General features: G+C 39.5%; 1 protein-coding gene across 4 annotated transcripts in view; it reads left to right on the forward strand.

Moving 5' to 3' along the window:
- sox13 (SRY-box transcription factor 13) overlaps positions 1–16842 on the forward strand; it is a 28084-nt gene extending 11242 nt beyond the window's left edge. For 2 of the 4 annotated variants that reach the window (XM_084394445.1, XM_084394446.1), the window contains exons 2-14: positions 4692–4872; positions 5005–5113; positions 5690–5776; positions 5951–6123; positions 6258–6326; positions 6701–6815; positions 7993–8060; positions 8154–8289; positions 10117–10238; positions 11462–11537; positions 12184–12351; positions 14816–15032; positions 15107–16842. In XM_084394445.1, the coding sequence (XP_084250571.1) occupies positions 4693–4872; positions 5005–5113; positions 5690–5776; positions 5951–6123; positions 6258–6326; positions 6701–6815; positions 7993–8060; positions 8154–8289; positions 10117–10238; positions 11462–11537; positions 12184–12351; positions 14816–15032; positions 15107–15353 (1767 nt within the window). In that variant the 5' untranslated portion in view covers position 4692 and the 3' untranslated portion in view covers positions 15354–16842. The remainder of the gene's footprint in view (positions 1–4691; positions 4873–5004; positions 5114–5689; positions 5777–5950; positions 6124–6257; positions 6327–6700; positions 6816–7992; positions 8061–8153; positions 8290–10116; positions 10239–11461; positions 11538–12183; positions 12352–14815; positions 15033–15106) is intronic. The other 2 variants (XM_084394447.1, XM_084394448.1) reach the window with 1 other exon arrangement.
- The last annotated feature ends 4825 nt before the right edge of the window (positions 16843–21667 follow it).

The following is a 21667-nucleotide window of genomic DNA, read 5'->3' on the forward strand; positions in this document are numbered from 1 at the left end:
ATTAATGAAAACACATTTTGCATGTCTTTCATGTTCGAGTCCGCGAATGTCGTGGCCAAGTGGTTTTGACTACGGTCTCGCCACAAGTTTACTACTGTCGTTGTTTTGGATTTTTAGACACTCAGCTTTTGCACGCTACCGTTTCATGTTATTTCGGAAAATGCAACGATTCATATTATGTTTGTCCAATGAGTTGAATGCTAAATGAATGTATTATTTACTGTAATTACTACGTGATTAGTTTTAAGGCGTTTCTTTTAGAGTATGTAAAGCTTGTTTTTGAACAATTGTACAGGCATTGTATAGCTCACCCTACAAGTAATAGTGTGAAATGTTATTATTTTTTTTTTTTTGTTAAGAACAATTCATTGATATTATTGTTCTTCCAGGAAAGGTTACGCAGTTTTTACTCATTTGTTCGTCTTGTGTTCATCCAAATGAAAGCATTGTTTGATCATTTCCTGTATCTATATTTAGTCTTTTAAAATAAACTAGTGGATCTGTTTTTTTTTTATTTGTTTTTTTTGTACGACAAACGTAAATGTCATCAGCAGTCAAATCGAAACACAAACAAAATGTTCTTTCTATATCTGTCCGATTTTGTTTTCTGCCATGTTTATTCCTGGATACCCCTCTCCAATTTCACTTTTACAATGTTATCAAATCCCTATCTGTGTAAAGTACTCAGAGGAAAGTTATTACAGAGGCAAACGTCATGCAAATGCTACTGTTTGCCTTGGCTATAGGGCATCATTTCGTGACCGCAGTTTTGCGCATCCGACATCAAGACTGAAAGAAGCCAGCTCCCCTCTCAATTCCTGGGACGTCACTGGGCAGTTTTACTAAAGAGGTGTCCACCGTCTTCCACACAACAACATGAGTTGCTTCTCCAGGTTTCCACACTGGCAAGTGAAACGCTTTCCAAGAGACGACCCGAAGACGATGAAAACTGACCACATGCTCTTGAGGTTGGTAGACGGTTTGCGTAGGTCAAGGCTTTGTATCTTTGCTAAGAGTACAGTTACTGGCAGGTGGGTTTAGAAGTTCCTGTTGCTGGATTTCAACAGCTGATTGGACTTCGCTTCGCGTCGCTTGCTGATGGGCTCAAAGCTTACAAACACTTCTGCTTTTAGCTGAAGACCCAAAAGTGTTCACCTGTCTGGTCTTAGGGGAAACCTACCATCATCCAGTGCAGTTTGCCGCATTCTCACGTTGTGTCAAGTGCTGGTTTACAACAGGTGCTTGTAAAGTTAGAACGTGTTTAATTGTTACATGCCTAATTGGCAAGTGCAATGATTTAGGGTGTTAGACTTCAAGTTCAAACTGGTGTTCTGCCACTACGGGTCTTCTGTTCCCTTTAATGATCGCTTAGATTTCAGTAAAACAAAGTCTTTGCGCGCACAGGCTTGTTTTTGGCACTTCTGACAGTTTTATTTGTTTTTTTTGACAATGTTTAGAAGCTTGACTTGTCACAATGCGGAAATTAACCACTTCAGTACCATCATAAGGGAAGGGAGAGTTAGAAACAACAAAGAAAACTCGTATTTGCATCAGAGGAGAGGAGCGCGGGACAGAATGTGAGGCCGCAACACGTTACGACTTGTAAGGCAACTTAAGCTTTTGTCTCGCGCACTCCGGACCGTGGGAAGTATTTCATTTCAGAGGTGTTTTAGCTCAAACGCAAAGAACCTGGAGGCTGATATTATCTTAGACCACAAAAGACTGTCAGAGCTCTTTGGAAATACGTCTTATGGCTCCACATCCGAAAAACAGGTAAGAACAAACTCGAAACTTGTAGTCTTGTAAGACCCATTGGCAGTTACCATCAATCATACTGTTAAGTCTTTCTGGCTTGTTTTGCATGTGCTGACATAAGAGCTTGTCATAAATATTTCTTATCGCAATTACCAAGTTATGACACATTCACCTTTTAAATGGGATTAAAGAACAATGCTGTCAGTGCTGTCCTTTTGTATTCTTTTCTTTTCTTTTCTTTTTTTCAAAACTAATGACATATTCATGGAAGCCTGTTTTACTTTAATTATATTTACAAAAAGATTGTTGAAATTATGAGACATAACATTGCAGTTGTGAGTCAGAAAAACACAATTAAGAGAAATTATTACCTTTTTATTCACTATACTCTAAAGTTCAAATTGGCTTCCATAAAATATTAAAGATGTGCATTCAGTTACATATTGACATTACAAAAAGATCACTATACTTCATACAAAATGTGCAGTAAGGATGTAATTTTGCGTGAATTCTCAGCTTAGCTGGTTAAGGATTTACCCTTCCAACTGTTGCTTTTTTTTGTTTTTACCATGCAACATTCTTTAACATTTGTGCGTGACAAGCGCGAAGAAGCTTCGCTTTAGCATTAATCTTCACGAGTCCGTTTGGAGCTTGAGGCTGTGCCATTTTTTGACAGTCAAATCCCTCCAAGCAAATAGCTGGAATATCTCAAGAACTACAAGTGCACTTTGGAAGGAGCTGACAAATTCACACTTCCTGCACCTGGTTTGTGGATCAGTGCTTCTCAACTCGGGGAACAGGAATAATTTTAGCCTCGTCACAATAGGAACTTTAATAGTGTAGGCTTCTTGCAAGTGTTTATTTATAATGCACCAATGGTGGCGGGTTATTTTACAAGGATCTTTCTTGAGTGCACTTGGTTCCCAGGGAAAGGAGGGGGTCTTGTCCTTGGTATCTAAATCTGATTTGGGAAGACCGTATCAAGTTTGCGGTTCACAACTGACAGTGATTCGTAGCAAGAGATCGACCTTAACTGAGTGTGCTGACGAGCAATAGCTATGTTTCCATCCAAAGTTGCGAATTGAACTTGTGCGCAAAATTGGAATATTGCATAAAACATTTCCGTCCAGTGAGCCGAAGAATATAAAATCATCCTGTTAAACTGGTTCTAAATATAACTAGGAAGAATGGAAGTTGCTGCAGCAGGAGAAGCCACTGTATATAATAATTTCCTATATAATAAAGCACGCAGACGAAACGCAATAAAGTTATCTTGCTTTCGGAGGCAGATGCTTCTGTTTGGGAACACAGTCGTGTTAGACAGTTTTGGGAGGTAATTATGCCAGACCACTTTGACGACAGAACAACCAAAACGGCATTTCAGATGCTGTGCATTGAAATCGGTCCGCTGGTTAGTCCAGTTATGCCGTCCCATAGCAAAGTCACATCTTTTTTTTTTATGTGCATCAAGGAATTTATACTGTAAATGTGTTTCCATCATAGTTTATGTGCATGTTTTCTTATCGGATAAAAAGTTAATCTAACTTAATTGAGCTCATAAGGTTTTTTACTTTCACACACAAACTTTTGTTTGCTTTGCGGTCAGGCAAATACACGAACAGAAAACTACGCCCTTTTGCCCAAACCTTCCAAGGCTTGGCCAATTTCCTCCATGATACATTGGCAAATCACTACTTCAAAAGAACAGATTGGTCCATTGAATTATTTTCAATTCAACCAAGTTGCTCAGCTTAACAGAAAACGTTTGAGCTAAGCATTCAACCTTTCTCTTGCGCCTTAATGTAAACGTACAAGCTGCTTTTGTGTTTTCAGAGTGGATGAAAAAATACAGGAGGAACTGGAATCGGCCCAGTGACTGTTCCACTTTCTTTTTTTTTTCTTTTTTTCTGTCACGGACCATCGGCACATTCCGTTTGTATTGTTACCCTGCTGTGTTTCCTGCAGCCTATTGCTTTTGTCCATGTCATGCCCATTGTTTAAACTTCCTTTGTTCTTTCTCTGTAACAATGGGCAATATATATATATATATATATATATATATATATATATATATATATATATATATATATATGCGCAGAGGTCTAGAGAGTGAAAAAGAAGGGAGAGATGCATTTTCCCTTGTGTTTGTTTTCTTTGGATTGTCTTGTGTTTCTTTTGTCGTGCAGAGCGGAGGTGGAGGAGAGGTGTTTATAGACCGCGGCTAATTTTGAAATTGCCTTCTCTTTCTTTCCTTCACTCTCTCCGTCTCTCTCCTCGTCTTGTCCTTCATTGCAGAGGGGTTTGGTGTGCTACTTGAGACTGCCAGATACTTGATGGGCACAGTAGTCTGGCATCTGTTTTCTGACAGTATGTTGACAGATTTGAACAACTCGGATGTGCACACACAACACAAACGCGCACAAATATCCTCTCCCGACACAGAGTGGCTCCTGAGCCCTGGAGACCCCGAAGAAGTGGCTTCGGTGAAAGAGTTTGAATGGGGCGGCCTGTGTCTGGGCTCCACAAAAACCCTTCTGTTCCTTATGCAAAGCAGTCAGCTGTTTTTTTCCCCCCGTGGTCTCTCTGTTCTTCCCAGACAGTAGCTGTACAAAACCGGAATACCCTTGTTAGCAATGCAGTCTGACATGGTTTCCAAATTCTTGCTGAAATGTGAATTGCATCCATGCAATGCATTTTACTTCTGTAACGTGACGTATTGTTCATTGAGTGAAACAGAGTATTTAATGGGAAAACATAGGGCGGGACTAGTTTTTATCCATCAGGAGGTGATCTGATACTCCAAGCCCTCTTACTTTTCAACCACCTGTCTCACTTTGATGACATCAGCTGAGGCAGAGCAAGTTGTTTTGGTGCAAGATTAGAAAGGCAAACTTTTTCTTTCTTTTGAATGACATTTAATTTTTTTGTTTTTGCAGAATGTGTGAGCCCAGTCCACCTGCTCTGCATCCCCATGCCAAGAGCAATGTGACCATGGTGGGTGTTGGTATCAAGCTTGAAGACGACGAATTGGGAGGCAGAGTTGTCAACCGGGAATCCTCTCCGATCTGTGATTGGTCAGTTGAGAAGTCAGCGCCACCTAACGCACATTCTTCCTTGGTATGACCTGAAGTTTGATGATGTGTTCATGAATTTTTAGTGATTTAGTGATATCAAGACAATGGTATGTATGTTTTTTTCATGATAAGATATGAGGTTTCTGTAGTGAGGATTTGTTCCTGTGTTCTTCAGGAGAGTTCTCCTCCCAGTAAAGAACTGCTACGTTCACACACTCCTGCCAGTCAAGATGGAGGCAGCAGAGCCCACGACAAGACTGACAGCAAACCTAACGTCAGTGAGGGTAAGGGCAACGGTTCCTTTACAAAAATAAGGTCTTCATGGAGGGCTAATTAGCCTATTCGCACTTGGTCCATGGTGTTCATTGTGTTCCAACGTTTCAAGGCCGTTGTTCTAGAGCAAAAGAGGATTATGAAAGAAGTTTTTAGCTTTTAATTTTGATTAAGTGGTTCATGCATGTATCTGGCAGCAATTAGGAGCTGATTGCTATTAATGCAGTCTACATTGAGATTATCCTCCTAATTCCTCTTTTGTTTCAAGCTCTATGAAGCTTTTCAGTGATTTCATTTGTATGATATATTTCACAGTCCCTGGGAAATAGATAGATAGATAGATAGATAGATAGATAGATAGATAGATAGATAGATAGATAGATAGATAGATAGATAGATAGATAGATAGATAGATAGATAGATAGATAGATAGATAGATAGATAGATATTGAACTATAATAAAATTGTATCTACGTTTTAATAGAAATATTACATTTAAATGCTTTCAGACATATTTTGTCTAGGGGTTCATTTTAAATTATTAAAAGTTAAAATATTGAATTGTTTTTTTTTTGTTTTTTTTTTAGTGATGCCCACAATTGAAAAGCTTCTGAATTCAGACTGGAAAGAAAAGTTCCTTGGGAAGGGTCTTCAGGCCAGTGTCAACTTAAAAGGTGAATTTATCTGTTTATACTGCACATACAGTACACACACTTTGTCATGCAAATCATTTAGTGGAGTAACCATATAGCATTGTGTGTGTTTTTCAATTGTGATTGGTTCATCTCACATTTGTTTTTCACTGACACCTTTTGTCTGACCATCAGCTTGTGCGTATGTGTTTACAGGAACCCCAGAGAGTCTGGCAGAGAAGGAGTTTCAGTTGTTGTTGATGATAAACCAGCTCTCTGGTCTGCGAGAGCAGCTGCTAGGAGCTCATTCAGAGCAGAGGAATATGGCCGCTCTGCTGCTGGAGAAACAGCAGCAACAGATGGAGTTGGCAAGACAGCAGCAAGAACAGGTGTGGAGACACTTTTAGTTGAACAAGTGACAAGGAAAAAGATGGAGCATTTGAAGAGGAACTGCAAAAAAGCAGTGTCAGGAAAAGCAATATATGAATTAGTTTGGTTTCTGAATGCCGATTTTCTGTTTTAGATTGCCAAGCAGCAGCAGCAGCTGATACAGCAGCAACATAAAATCAATTTACTGCAGCAGCAAATTCAGGTGAGGTTGATTCAAAACCTTGCAGTTTACTTCACTGTATGAACTACTAGAGACTAGGGAGAATCTTATGATCTTAAAGGAATACTTCACCTAAAAAATTTAAAAAGGTTAACGTTTTTGATTAAAGATTACGAGTGCACAAAGAATAATGATGTGCAACGCATTTATATTAAACACTGTAATGTTCTGTACAAAATAACAATGATTTCATAGTGACTTTAAGGAAGAAATAAATTGAAATGAGGTCATTACACGACAGTGAGTAAATAGAACTTGCCTGTTTGGGTGAATTGCTCCATTATTATGGATTATTTGGACAGAGTGGAAATACAATATTAGGTGACTTAAGGTGTTCTCTGTGCCATTTGAACCAGCAGGTAAACATGCCGTATGTTATGATCCCCGCCTTTCACCCCAACGCCCAGCCGTTGCCAGTCACCTCTGAGGCCCAGATGGGTTTACCTCTGCAGCCCATTCCCTGCAAACCAGGTAAGGCCCGCACCAAACCCTCAAGAAAACTTCCTCAACTTCCGTCCCTTCGGCGAATGGAGTGAATTGTTCGCACATCCTGATATAGGCATAGAAGACCTACCTATTTGCATATTGAGCAACTGTTAGCTTTTACAATAAGAGTCTGTTAGGACACAGGATTCAGCCATCTGTTATCTTCAGATGGATCAAATAGCATCTGTCAAAAATCTCTAAATAATTGACTTCAAATATTACCCTTTGTTGGTTATTTGAAAAACTTGTTTGCTCTTGCGCCTTTCAGCGCAAGCTTATCAGCTATGGTTTGTAGTTTCAGTTAATATGTAGCGTAGTGCAAGCTGAATTGAAAGAGTTAATATGCTATTCTATGCTAAAGGGAAATAAAAAACTTTTTATTCTAAGAACTTTTCTTAATGCATGGTAGCCTAAAGGTCTGTTCTGTAATACAAGTAGTTATTGTATGAATTGATGGTTTTGCTCATGTCTTTGGTCCACTTAGAAAGAACCTCATAAAGAAAGACTCATTGAAAGGTCTGCCCGAGTGATTTCCTTGCACATTCATTGAAGAACGGCTCAGGGCTGTCCATTGAATTAGAGTGCATATTGATCAAGTAAAATCCAGAGTAGGTTCTTTGCATTGACGTCTGTAATCTATGGAACTGTGCCCTCGCTCAGTTAAAAGACTCTTGTAAACGCACAACTTTGATGCCTGTATGCATGTACTCCATTCGCATAGAAGGAAAGAACAGGGAACAATAGGACAAGTGTATGAGCTAGTCGGCTAACAGCATGCCTGACACAATCGAGCTGGCATTGTAAAGAAACTTGAAATTGATGGCCAAGGACTCAAGCAAATCTGAGCTCAAAGAGTTTATCCAGCTGGTAATTAAGAGAAGTTCTTAGGTGATAAACACTTAGCAGTTTGCAATGCTATATGTCTTAGAAGTCATTAAGGATACAGAGCATTTGGAGTGATAGTAACTAGGAAAGATTTAGATGCTTTGCTTTGAACCTGTGAAACAGAAACATTGACCTGAACCTGACTTGAAACCTGATAGTTGGCCATGTCCTGTTGTGCTCGGATTTGGTTGCAGATCTCTCGCGTGCCCACTGACCATTTAGGTTTGTAAATCCTTACGTTTCAGTCTTTTAAATGTACTTGTTTATTTGTTTTTAGTGGAATATCCCATGCAGTTGCTGCCCAATCCACACTCCAAAAGGTCCAGTGGTACAGTCTTTCGCCAGGTACACCATCTAGCGCTGATCTGCAGGTCATCTTTCACTTTGTTTTATTTTTAGTAATTTATTAATGACTCTCACACTGACTTTCTGCTCAAGGACACCAGTCAACCTCTCAACCTCACGGCTAAACCCAAGACCCCAAGCCCCCAGGCACTGGAACTGGCCCACTTGCAGTCAGGGTACCGACCCAGAGATCTGCCCCATAGCCCTCCTCGATCTGCCCTCAGCCTAAGTATGTGACACTTCACCACACCAACACATCCAGTCTCCAAAATTACAGTGTGCTTGAGAGTTTGAAGCAGTGCTATGTAGGACTGTGCAATTAATTAAATTTTGATTTCGCTCCCAACGATCACCAAAATAGTACAATCGAATAAAAACGATTATTTTGCCATGTTCTGTTTTTCAAGAACACTCTTATTTTGTCTTGTGCTCGGAATGACACGCGCACACACATCCGCCCCTCCCAAAGCCATAAACTCTCTCAGCTTGAATGTTTAAACTGATAAGACTTAAAAAAGAAGTGTAAATGATAAACTTTAGTTACGATGCAATGCAAGCCCGATTGTGCGAGTGACAATTCCATCATGTCCCGACTCCTAAACGCGAGAGTTTAGTTTCGACGCTTACCTTGTCCAACCCATTTTGAGAGACAGAGAGAGAGAAGACGCAGCACCGCTGCACACTCACGCGGTTTGTGAAATTGTGTCTTGGAGAAAGTTTTAAAATGTTTGATTTGATTTTATAATCTGTGTGGATTAATTTAGGATACTCATACAATCTACTTGCTAAAGTGAATCAATGTTTGCGGGGGAATTGTTTATTTTAATAGTTCAAAAAGTACAATAAATGTTAAAATTTCTATTTAAGAATTGTTGAAAGGTGTCTTTTTAATAAATGCAACACGTTCCCAAAGTCATGTGAAATAATCGCTATGTGCTTTAAACTGATTTGAAAGATTGTTTTGTTCCAATTGATCTTGCAATTTCCTCTCAACCCGCAGCACTGTTTAGTAGATTAAGACTGTAAATTTCTTTTTTACAGTTGTACAACAAATTGCTTAGTATTTATGTTGTGCTGTCAGATGTGTCCAAAAATATCTCTACCTCTTTATGGCCCTGTTTACACCTGGTATTAGATGCGTCTAGGTCGATTGATCACAAGTGGATGACGCTAAATACAGGTGTAAACAGGGTCTAAAACTTTTTGAGCTTGTCCACTTTCGACCATTTCCAGAGGTAGTTGAAAACGCATTTGACCGGATTGCTTTCATAGTGTAAACGTTCATATGGTCGAATGTGTTCGAACAACCACAAAAGACGCCTACTCTCATTATGGGAAGAGCGCTAGCCAGACAGGATTTATACTTTTGTCGGCTAAAGGTTTTGGTTTGAAGACAAAAAACATACCAAGCACAATGTTCTCTCACCATTCCTGGTTTCTAACACACACTCACAAATTCATATGTAAATTGCGTGAGCTTATAAAAAAAAAAAAAAACATACATTTACCACCTATAGACACTCCCCTCAAAGAAATTAGGACAGAAGTGGTTGAAAGTGTACAAAATGGACAGATTAAAATACCAGGTGACTCCCTCGTCTAGTACTACAAAACGCATCTTAATACCAGGTGTAAAAAGGGCCTATGAGTCAGACATGTCCACTGTGGTCTTCCTGCTGTACTCTCATGGCATTGTTTGAGAGGGCAGTCCTTGAGGTTCACATTCAGTAAAAATGACTCTCTGCACCCTGTTAGAAAGGACCCATCTTAGGGTTCCCACTGCCAACATGCCTCTATCCCAAGTATTAACGGCAGTTGTCAGCAGTTCAGAAAACCTGTTCCCCCTTCGAACCAGCCCCTGAGAATGTGTCAGCACCTCAGACGTGACTGTTTGTCTTAAGCCTTTGGATTCAAGACTGGGGTCTTGTCCTGGATCGGATCATATACTTGAGACCGAGCCAAGGGCTTTATTTGTGCATCACAAGACAGAGGGATAAATGTATCTCTCTTGACCTTGTCTAAAGTTTCCTTTCTCTCTCGCCCTTTCACTCTTCAGGCTTCTTGGGAGAGGGTGATGTTGTGACACAAGCCATTCATGATGCCCAGCAGCTGTTGCGTGGAGGACAAGGCCCGACGGGTAGAGAGAGGGACCGTGAGAGGGACAACAACACAAGGCTGGTGAGTCAACGTCTTAGCACACACACACAAACACGCTCTCACATACTCCACACCCCAGTTCTCCAAGGTTCCTCGGGCGGCACCTGGGGCCCGCTGTTTGTCACCATTGGTCATGCTTCAAGGTTGAAACATCGGGGCAAGTATCCATTAATGGCCCGCACTTGAAACAGCCCTCTTTCAGAACACCCACTGTGTTACAGGAGAAGAGGGACGGTCAGGGTCAGCGATGGATATTGGTTTACAGAGGTTCATGATATCGGTTAAACAAGGGGTACATTCCCATTTCAGCCAAGAACAGCTGCTATTAGAGTCCTACCACAACTTGTGTGTTCACTTGTTTGTGTTCGTGGCAATTGTGAAATAGCCTCAAATCTCCGTAGACACCTGTTTCGACAACCACTTTGTTTCTGCTTTTGAGTTCAGTTTAACCGCAGGGAGATCTGACAGTGATTTCGCCTTTGTTGTCAACTGGGTTTTGAATCATTCCACTTAAACCTGTTTTTACAGCTTGACACTTGTACAACTGTCTTGCATACTCTTGAATATCCTGGTAGACATTGACAACAATGCCAAGCCATTTGAAAGGGAGAAGAATATAGCTTCGAAATTGTATTTAACAACCATAAATTTCACTGGGACCCTTTGAGTCTTATGGTCTGTACGCATAGTACGATTTTGGGCTGTCCCAGACGAAAGATGACCAATCGTGGCAATTTCTGTGGTCGTGGCTCCTAAACGGTGGTCTTAGTCTTACAGTGTGAGAGGTTCATAGACGGCCATTGTCATGGTCTTGTCGCACGGTCAAAATGTGATAATTTTCTGACAGTGTAAAAAAACATAAAAACATGATCATCTCACAGTGTGTTTTCTACTACGACCGACGTCTTGATCACTGCAATGTATTGATCACTGTAACATGGCGCTAAAACTTAAAACCATTTACCTCCATTTGCTAGATTGGCATGCCAAGCTGGCCTCTTTACCTAGCCATGACCATGTCCTCTTTCGCTTCCTGCTCTTTTTTTAGCGCACATTAAAAAACACAATTGCCAAAGTGCGATTCATCTTGCTCTACAATATCATCGCCATCATCGTACAGTACCCAAGTTTATTAGATCCATGTCGTACAGAGTGATTTGTAATGATCTTATAGGATTGCTGAAATCATACAGTCTGTAGCAGGCATTACATTTTCTGTCTTTTCATTTTGATTGATTTATAAGGAGGCGTCTCGAGACCGGATGGATGAAGGACAGTGCCTGAGGACGAATGAGGACCACCTCAGCAGTGACTCTGAGGGTACGTATGGGCCATCATTGTCAACTTCAATTTTCTTCTTCTTCTTTTTTTTTTTTTTCTCGGTGGTACATTAATTAGTATGCTGCCTGATTGTTGTGCTTTAGCTGTTGGTTAGTTCGCATGGGACAGTGTTTTTTAAATGAATTTCCTTTCCTGATACAGCCATACACATTCAACATGATGTCTTTGGCTATTGTGTTGCATCTTGCACTGTAAAAAATAGATCCCTGCATTGCGTTCCATTCTCTTGCAAACCGTGTTGGTCTTTTGTAAACATCCCCTAAGAAGCATGTCCATTTCAGATCACCTCATCCCGATCTAATTATGCATGGCTAGCAGGTAAGACAGGTTAGCTGACTAGTCGTTCAGGAAACCCTCAGAATAGTTGGATAGTTTTGCATGTCACTAGTACGTGGGCAAAATTTGAATCAAGAAATATCAGTCGATCATGCAATTTTTTTGATCAAATAAACAAATGGTGAATTTATGACTATTTCTCATACAATAAAAACCTCTTTGGCATGCAGCAAACACAGATGCCACCTGCCTGTGTAATTGCACTTGGCTGCAGGGCGTGTAGTCAAACAAAAGGAAGTTTTGTGTGTCTAGACTGATTGTTTTTTTTTAATCTTGTTGTTCCCAACAGGACAGATGGCAATCTCTGGTGTGGGAAGCTATGGTGAATCCCGGACTCCCTCCTCTGGCCACATCAAACGTCCCATGAACGCCTTCATGGTGTGGGCTAAAGACGAAAGGCGACGTATCCTGCAGGCATTCCCTGACATGCACAACTCCAGTATCAGCAAGATCCTTGGTAAGCATTCGTTTTGACAAGACATTTTGAATTTCATTTTAGTGATAGTCTAATGATTGTTACCAAACTTTAGATAGTTTACTAGTAGTAATATTATCAGAATATTGCCATATTTGAAAATTCTCATGTTGCATGTACATAAATTACTGATACAAAAAAAACAGTCTTTTGCTCTGCCCAATAACCACACATCATCAGTTCATGTTATATTCATGTCTTTATTTGTTAATAGTAATATAACCAAACTGTGTTAGCTTTGTCCATCAAATGATGTTCAGGAGGAGCACTTACAGAAAATTAACCTAATTAACACAAGAGGAGCGCATTCAGTTAATCAACTCAATTAACAATGTAAGAGGTGTATATATACAGCTGATTGACCTCTGTTCCATGACAGTTTTCCAGCATCCCTCCACCACCCCATCTCCTCACTTCTAACTATTCCTATCCCAACCTGGGATGGGGGGAGTACTCTGGGTTCAGGCCAAATTCTGAGCATGGAGCCGTCCCCTAGGATGTCAAGCCAAATACGCATAACCTTTACTCTATTTAATTATATGCAAGTGTGAACTTGTGAAAGTTCAAACTTTTTGGTCATCTTGTCAAAGAAAAATGTCATCAACGAAAGGAATGCTCTAGTGACTGCACTGTCTCTAATCCTTTCTCTTTGTGGATTCTGAAGCACCTGTTCTGACAACATTGTCTTCATTGTTGTATTATTATTTCATCTCTTTTTACTCCTTTATCTTTCTCTTGAGATCAGTTGTTTATTGTTGGGTTGGGCTGGGGGGGTTATGGGAACTGTGGGTTCTTTATGCTCACAGCTAATCCTACAGTCAGCAGTTTAAGTGTTACTCTGTAAAACACATCTATATTTCCGAACATGTAACTTGCTGTTACCCCATGGAATGGAGAGGAGGACAGAAGGTCTTAGGGGGATAAAAAAGGGGTCACACCAGGGCACATACAGCCACCTGGCTCCTGGGGTGACAGGAAAACAACACCCAGAACATCAGCCCCCTCATCCCTTGCTGCACCTCTGCCTTCCTCAGTGCTTTCCTTTCACAAAACACTTGCATTCCATTCCATTGTGGCGCAACTGAGACCCTCCTGATTCAAGCTTTTTTTTTCTCCTCCCAAACATGGCCTGAAGCTCTTTCTGGTACACACCTAAGTTTCTGTCAGTTTCCTACCCTTTTAGCCCGCAGCACACTGTCATTGAAGGCAGCGTTGCACGCATGCAGTCAATAAACCGAATTCTTACAAAGTCAAGCATTCCCAATGTGTAGTGAATTAGGTCAGTGAATTCTTCAGGTCGCTGATTGTTTTTCCCCTCCTTTGCACTCCTTTGTACTTTCACTCTGAATTATCTCTCTCTTCCTTGTCGTAGTGGAATTTAAACACTCACAGACTCTCAAAAATACCACTGAAAAACCTGCTCCAAGCCAAAAGTACATTGACACTTCCTGCTAATAAACTGGTTTGACTATTTTAGCTTTATTCATTATTAACAGGTGCATAAATTCAAATATACAGGCATACAATCTCCTTAGGCAAATTCTTTTAGTGGATTAGTGTCCATAATATATAAGCAGATGAGCTCTACAATAACACTCCGCATGAGTACACTACCAATACGTCAACAACGTACCGTCATTTGCCACTAACAAACAAACCGCAATTATCACAATTACAGGGATAATTTGTAATTAACCCGGACGAGCCCCCATTAAATGTTACGACTTCAAGCTTTGGTCTGTGTTGGAAGAGGTAACATTGAGATTGTTATAAATATTTGGTGTGTTGAAGATGGCAAGAGACCATGTAAATGCTGTAAATGTGAGATTTTTACTTGCAAATTTTTTAGTCATCCACTAGAGTGGGCAATTTAACTACTCTCCCAGCTAATCGTTTGCTATGGTTACGGCATATTTGGCGCAACTGAATTTGAGCAAAAACAACTAAAATGGATGGGTGGCTTGTAAAAATCTTTAATACCAGAGATGGTAATATGGTAAAACTGAATGAAAAATAAGCTCAGCCATCACACAAAATTCTATAAGCTGTTGATATTTTTAATGTTTCAGTTTAACTAATACCCTTTCTACACCGGACGCGAGCGACACGATGCAACACACTAAATCCCGACAGTAAACTGATGCCTCGTACTGTTTCTAAAGTTCTCCAAAGCGCATGCTCTACTTTTTTGCAATGGTCGCTTTGTCGTGTCCAGTGGAGACATCTTCAAGCTGTTGCGGCAAGCTGTAGACACGGTTTTGCACACTATATGCAGCATATTAAGTAATATAGCAATGATGTTCGGACGCATCAAGTAATATAGCAATGAAGTTTGCGTTGGGGGCGTGAGTGAAATTAGATAAACCTAGGGGGCGGCATGTCCTAAAAGTTTGAAAACCCCTGTTATATAATACCTTACTTTCATGCCTGCTTGTTGCCTCCTCAGGTTCCCGTTGGAAGTCCATGTCCAATCAGGAGAAGCAGCCGTACTATGAAGAGCAGGCCAGATTGAGTCGGCAGCACCTGGAACGTTACCCAGACTACAAATACAAACCCCGGCCAAAGCGCACCTGTATTGTAGAGGGAAGACGACTGCGGGTGGGAGAGTACAAGGCCATGATGAAGAGTCGACGACAGGAGCAACGAGTAACGTACCCTCCGAGGTGATGCCCGCAGACACACTCAACATGTCAGTCGTCCCGATTCGCCCTCTTACAGTCAACATTTCTTCCCACAGCCAATCAGAGCAGCAGCTACCGTACCCCTCCAGTGAAGTACAGTACCCGACCACACCTGTGTCCATGACCACCTTACCCTTGCACCCTGCCCTCCTGGAGCACTACCTGCCCCGAGCTCTGGAGCCACCGCAGGTCCGAGGTGACGAGACGCAGGAGGCCGCACGGCCCCGACAGCCCTACAGCGAAGGGGAGGAGAGTGACACGGGCGAACGCAGTGAGGGAGAGCTGGTTGTCCTCACCGACTGAGATGAAACGAGGAAAGGATGAGAGGACAGAGAGGGTGGAAAATGCAAGAGGGGGAATGAGATGGAGAAAATAATTGGACAACGTGATGGTGTCCAAAAAATGGTATAGGTCAGTGTTTTCCAGTCCAGTTTTGAGGATGTCCTTGCAAACTGGTTTCAAACCTGCCAGATCGGTCACATGGTCCTCTAGGGTTGGTTAGGGAGGCAGCAGACATGATGACAAGTAGTTAAACAAAGGATAGATATTCATATTTCAGATTTTTCCAGTGGTGTAGGCCAGGCATACAGGATAGGTCTTACACACTGACCAGAGCTTGGAAAAAGCAAGACTTTTTCAGTCTACAATATTCGCTGTTAGACTGCAGATCTTGAGTCGTTTGAAGGCACTGTGGAGCTGGTGTTGCAAAAATTGTCTACTGAAGTAAATGTTATCTGTAAAGTGCATAAGAAAATGCTAGGGAATCGACTCTTCTAGAAGGGGTATAGATAAGTATATTCACGGTTGACTTGTTTGAAAAAGTTCCACAGATTATACAGTGTCAAATAATAGAATGCATAAGAAGGAACGGTTCACCCAAAAATGAAAATGAGATTAGAGTAAACAGTGACAAAAATATAATTTTTTGGATGAACTATTTCTTGAAATAGCCAATAGATGGAGAACTCTGAATGATTAGCCATAGAAAAAAAAGAAAAGAAAAAACTTTATAATGCTTATTGATGTCATCAGGGGTTTCCTGCAAAAGTTCCTGTTAAGACTGTGCCAAGGTACTTTCCAGAGCTCAAGGGCTGAGCAAAAAAGAAAACAAGTGGACTTGGAAAAAGGAAGGAACATTCCCGAACTCCTTGTCCAGTTTATTATATGTAGTTATCAGATGACGATTATAGGCTGTTCTGTTACAGAGATTTAAGTAGCCTGCCTCTTTAAGACTCTGTCTGAGGGCAGTGAAGGACTGCAGGCTTTCTTCAGGTTGGTGGCGTCCTCTGCTGTTTGAATCTGGGTACTGCACTTAAAATATTACCCTAGGTCAAAATCTTTTCTTTTTTTTTTAGTGCAGAATAATCACTTGAAATGCACTTTTTCCATCTAATATATTTTTTCATATCCTCATGACTCATAATAGAACAATTTTTTTTTTCAGAGTAGAATTTTGCACTTGTGTATATATATGCAAATAATTTCTACTATTCATTTTGTGAAAGTACATGTGAATAATACCCTTCAAATAACTCCCATTTTAAAAATTTGGTTTACTTTTCTATTTTAGTGTGTGTGTATATAGAGTGAGTTTGTGCTGAAGAAAATACCTGAGTTACCATTCCCGCAGTTCTCTTGACTGGGCCTGTATTATTGGGCCGCTCGTCGATTTACAGTTGAGCTGAAATGTAAACATTTTGTGAAAAAAGAAAAGAAAAAAAAAACCTTTATATTTTAAAGAGGAGCTTTTAGAAAGGATTTGCCACTGAATGGATTGCTATGCTAAACCTTATATGTTAAAGAAATTATGAAATTATGTATAAAACTGGATAAAGAAATACAGTTTGTATTTTGTCTGTAGAGGCAAAACTGGAAAAATTGCAATCCAGACACGTTGCAAAACCAGCGGATGTAAAATATAGATATAGACTTTATTTTGTTTATAAAAGTGTATAATTTAAAGGTGTACATGTTTTTTTTCTTCTGTGCGTTGCATTTTTCCAAGCAAGTTTTGTGGTTTGTTTTTGAAGCATAAATAAAAATGTCATGTTTACTTTTGTGGTTCTACATTATTTATTTATTTATTTATTTTTTGGAGATTTGTTTCAGTATGATTAAGCAAATCAGTGAATAATTAGTGAAGTGTTCATGATTAAATTAAGTCACAAATATGCAAGTAGGTGATAATATACAGTTAGACGGACATTATCGCATAAATATTATCCAGTTTTTATTTAAAGGTAGGGTAGGCAATTTCGGAGTGGCTAGCAATAGCAAGTCTACAAAGCCACGCCTCCTTCAAAACACATCAATGTTTGCAAAGAGTCATGAGATGAGAGAAGGCGTTAAATTGACACGGGTTACCATCTCGTAATTATGGTTATGACGTGAGCTTGTGTTCTGGTTCAGAAGAAACTGTAGGCCTAAAAGATGACTGCTGTTTTCGTCTACAACGCACTGATGACGTGGGATGTCTGCGCGAGCAGGTGCGCGGAGGTATGGAAATGTTGACAGGCAGGTCAGACACAGTAACATTGCACTGGATGAACATATTTTGTTCATGAGACTTCCACAGTAGACCACTTCTATTATTGATTGCAATTAGGATCTGTTTCAACCAGTATAACAGTGTTCATAAAACAAATTACCTACCCTACCTTTAAAAGTTCAGTAGTCAATAGTTCAGACAATCCTCAAGGAACTATAGGATTTAGTGACTTTATATCATACATAGATGCCCTCCATCCTGATTCCATCAAATATTTCACAGACAAACATAACTCTCGTAACAAAGCAGAACGTAGGCCTACATTAGCGCTGGTATTTGACTTGCGAATCATTGCCTGTCTTCTTTATTTACTAAAATGCCATCTTGTGTTTCAGCTATTCATTGTAGAGAAGATTACATTGATATTACTACTGAAGTAATTCACTGTAATATTGATTGTTTAGAACGTTTAATTTTTTCTTTGCGGAAGCTGTTTTTTTTTTCTCCTTCTCTCTCTCCATACGCTTTTAGCTCATTCGTACAACTGAGACTTGCAGAAAACGAGTCCCTCCACATTAGCGCGGAGGATGTTTCCCTGCACGTGTGTAACTGCATTGTGCTTGTTTGATTCAGGATATCCTCAATAGTAGTCTTCCTGTGCTTACCGGGACAAAATGCAGGTCACCGTCCACACAGGAGACAGGCAAAAGTTCAAGGAGGAAACTGAAGTGTTTGACCGGGTGTGGTGCAAAAGACTCGCAATTCACTTTGGGTTACCAGAGGCAAATTTGGCATTTTTAATGCACAGTACAGATTATTCTAGCATATCAAAGAAAAAAAGAAAAAGCAACTTTTTTTTTTTTTTTTTATACAAAGGCAAATGCACACAAACAGATCTGACGACTCTGACATTTTAATGGAAATTTTTGGAATAATTATTAAATTATCCTCCCACAGTTGAATAGAAGCGAAAACATTATACAGTGTTTTTCACAATATTTCACAGTATTTACAAACTCCTTATCAGTGCCGAAAGCATCGCTGCACTACAGTAGCGCCCCCTGCTGGTCTCCAGCAAACACATACTTGGGTCCATGCCAACCTAATAACCCAATACACTCCCAGTTCAGTTAAATATACAAAACAAGTAGAAATATTAAAGATATAAGGATAAATGAAACATTATCTGTACATTGTTTCAGTACATTCACAAAAGAACTGATCTCAAATAAAGCGCAAGCTGTGAAACCGATTTGTTTGGTATCATAATAAAAATCCCGACACAGATGCTTCCTGTAAACATCCCTTTTAAGAGCAGAGGTTTAAAAAGGGACATTCACAAGGTCATTTCAAATCATAGAGAAAATAACTGTGTGTGTATATATATATATATATACACAAACAGAGGTGGTGCTATGAAATGTCTAGGATGTTCAAATTTACTTTGTTGCACCATAAGTCTTAATTCCAAAGGGAATAAACAGTTGTGGCCACATTGAAATTTTCATATTAAAGTGGAAAAATATAATCTCGCTTCAACAAAATTAAACTTTCCAAAAAACATAAATGGTGCTTGTAAACATTTCCCCCCTTCACATTAGAAATGTCCTTCACATAAAAAAAAAAAGAAAGAAAACTGAACAGAAGTGGTTTTCTTGGTGGACACATTCACATATGTACATCTACACAGATATCTTGCCATTGCACTCCTGTTATATGAACATGTTGTTCAAATTCATAACATTCTTAATGCATGTATGGAATATGCAGCTTATATAAATATGTTTCACTTTTTTCAGTCATCGTGGACCACAAAGTGACAGAGATCTAAAAAATACATTAACTGATCTTAAATATTGAATCTTATGGAAACTTGTCAAGAGCATGTCCGGGTCATATCTCAAATCAAGAAATATGACATTGTCAATAAAGAATGTGAAGCATATTTGATTCATTATGACAATTTATCCCAGTAGCTTAATATAATGAGAAAAAAAAATGCACTCATTACTGTAATGTACATACGATTATTTAAATTGTATAGTACATTTGTAAAGTACATTTACAGTATTTTTAATTAATTTTTTCACATTACAGCATTTGAATACACAATTGTTTTTTTGTTTTGTGGTGAAATATGACCTGGAAATGTTTTCACAAGATTCACCTTAAAAGCGCAGATCAAGTTTTAGATCCAAGCAGTGAACAGAACCAAAACAAAGTATATTAGCACAGAGCTATCAGGCAGTTCCAAGTCATTAGTGAAACACTGGCTACAAAATTATTCATGGTTTTGTTGAAGGGCCTCTCTTGCTTTCAGTCGTCGCCCTCGGCTCAAACCGTTTTATTATTAACCTGCGCCTGACACAGAGCCAGAGACACCTCCGGGATTTCACTGTGACCCCACCGCTCAAACACATCGCCTAGCTTCAGTTTCAAGACGTTCTGAAGATGACTGCTGTACTAACTGATCAGCGACTGATCTGGTTGGTCAGTAAAAGGACACTTGGGTTCAAGAAGCTGCCAGAGAGATAATGATTCCAGTTATACAGACACCGACTTCTATAAAGTGGTACATGTATGACGTCAGAACCCAGAAGTCTGGTTCCATCAAGGTTTTCCTATGGGGTTTTTAATTTATGAGTAAAATAAAGCCTGTGGTAAACATAACTTGACAATACTTGGACACACACACACACACACCCCAAACTGTCTTATCTAGTTACTTATGAAAAACGCATGTTTTCAAAAATGAACATAACTGCTTCAAAATTCACGGTTTCGTTATATGGGTGTGTAATGTACGTAGTAGAACAAAACGTCATATTGTCAAGTTATGTTTACCACAGGCTTTATTTTACACATAAATCAAAAACCCCACAGGAAAATCTCAAAGGAACCGGCGGTGAATTAGTCTTCCGGGTTCTGATGTCATACCTCCACCGCTCTATAGAGAGGGACCTCACAAAAACATTACAGATCACTTTTCTCCAGAAAATTAAAAGGAAGAAATTAAATTTTGCATAAAAAAGAAAAAAGAGCCTGTTTTGGGGCCATTAAGATCTCTTGCAGTCTGACATTTTCCCTCCCCAAATTCGTACCACTTTAATGTCTTCACTCTTTTATTAACTTTTTTCCCCTCATTGAATTCTCATTAATTCAATACAGTAATTTGAAATGTACATGCTAATTGTCATGAAAATAATATTACAATGCAATACATCTTAATAGTCATAGAAAGGCTTAATTTTTCTTTGCAAAATATCATGTATTTTGTTTATTTTGGGGATATGACCTGGCATGTTCTTGACAGACCCTCCCAACTATCCCTCCTCTAAGTTTACAGTACAATGAGTGACTAAAATGGTGCAATTCTTGGCATTTTCGATATGCATGATACAAATAAAAAGATGAATTTCGTGCTTTTTGTGGGGCTCGCTCAGGCAAGTTTCTTACTGGAATGTTTTACTCGGATAAAAATGGACATCATTTTACGGCAAAAGCTTGACAAAGAAATAAAATGCAATTTAAATAAAGCATTTTTAGAAGACACTGGGAGTCGTGTAGTGTTCTTCGTGAGAATTTTAGATGCACGGTATTGAAACCAGATGAAATTCTAAACATTTGGAAAGGGGACACTTTAAAACCACAAACAACCAGAAAGTCCAGGTATTTAAAGGGATAGCCCTCTATTTTCAGATTGATTCAGGTCACCATCTGTGAGGACTCAATGTCCCGGAGCGAAACGGACAAGATTATTTAAATTCAGAATATTAAATGCAGACAAAATTGCCATTTCACTGGAAAAAGTCCTTAAAGGGTTAGTTCACCCAAAAATGTTAATTCTGTCATTAATTACTCACCCTCATGTTGATTCAAACCTGCAAGACTTTCGTTCACCTTCAGAACACAAATGAAGATCTTTTTTTTCTCAGATTTCATCAAAAATATTTTAATCTGTGTTTCGAAGATGAACAAAGGCTTACATGCTTGGGACGAGTAATTAATGACCAAATTAAGGACTTTCTCCAGTGAAATGAATTCAGAATTTAATATTCTGAACTTAAATAATCTTGTCCATTTCGCTCCAGGACATTGAATCCTCACAGATGGTGACCTGAATCAAACT

This window comes from Rutilus rutilus, assembly GCF_951802725.1.
Source record: "Rutilus rutilus genome assembly, chromosome: 22".
Lineage (NCBI taxonomy): Eukaryota > Metazoa > Chordata > Actinopteri > Cypriniformes > Leuciscidae > Rutilus > Rutilus rutilus.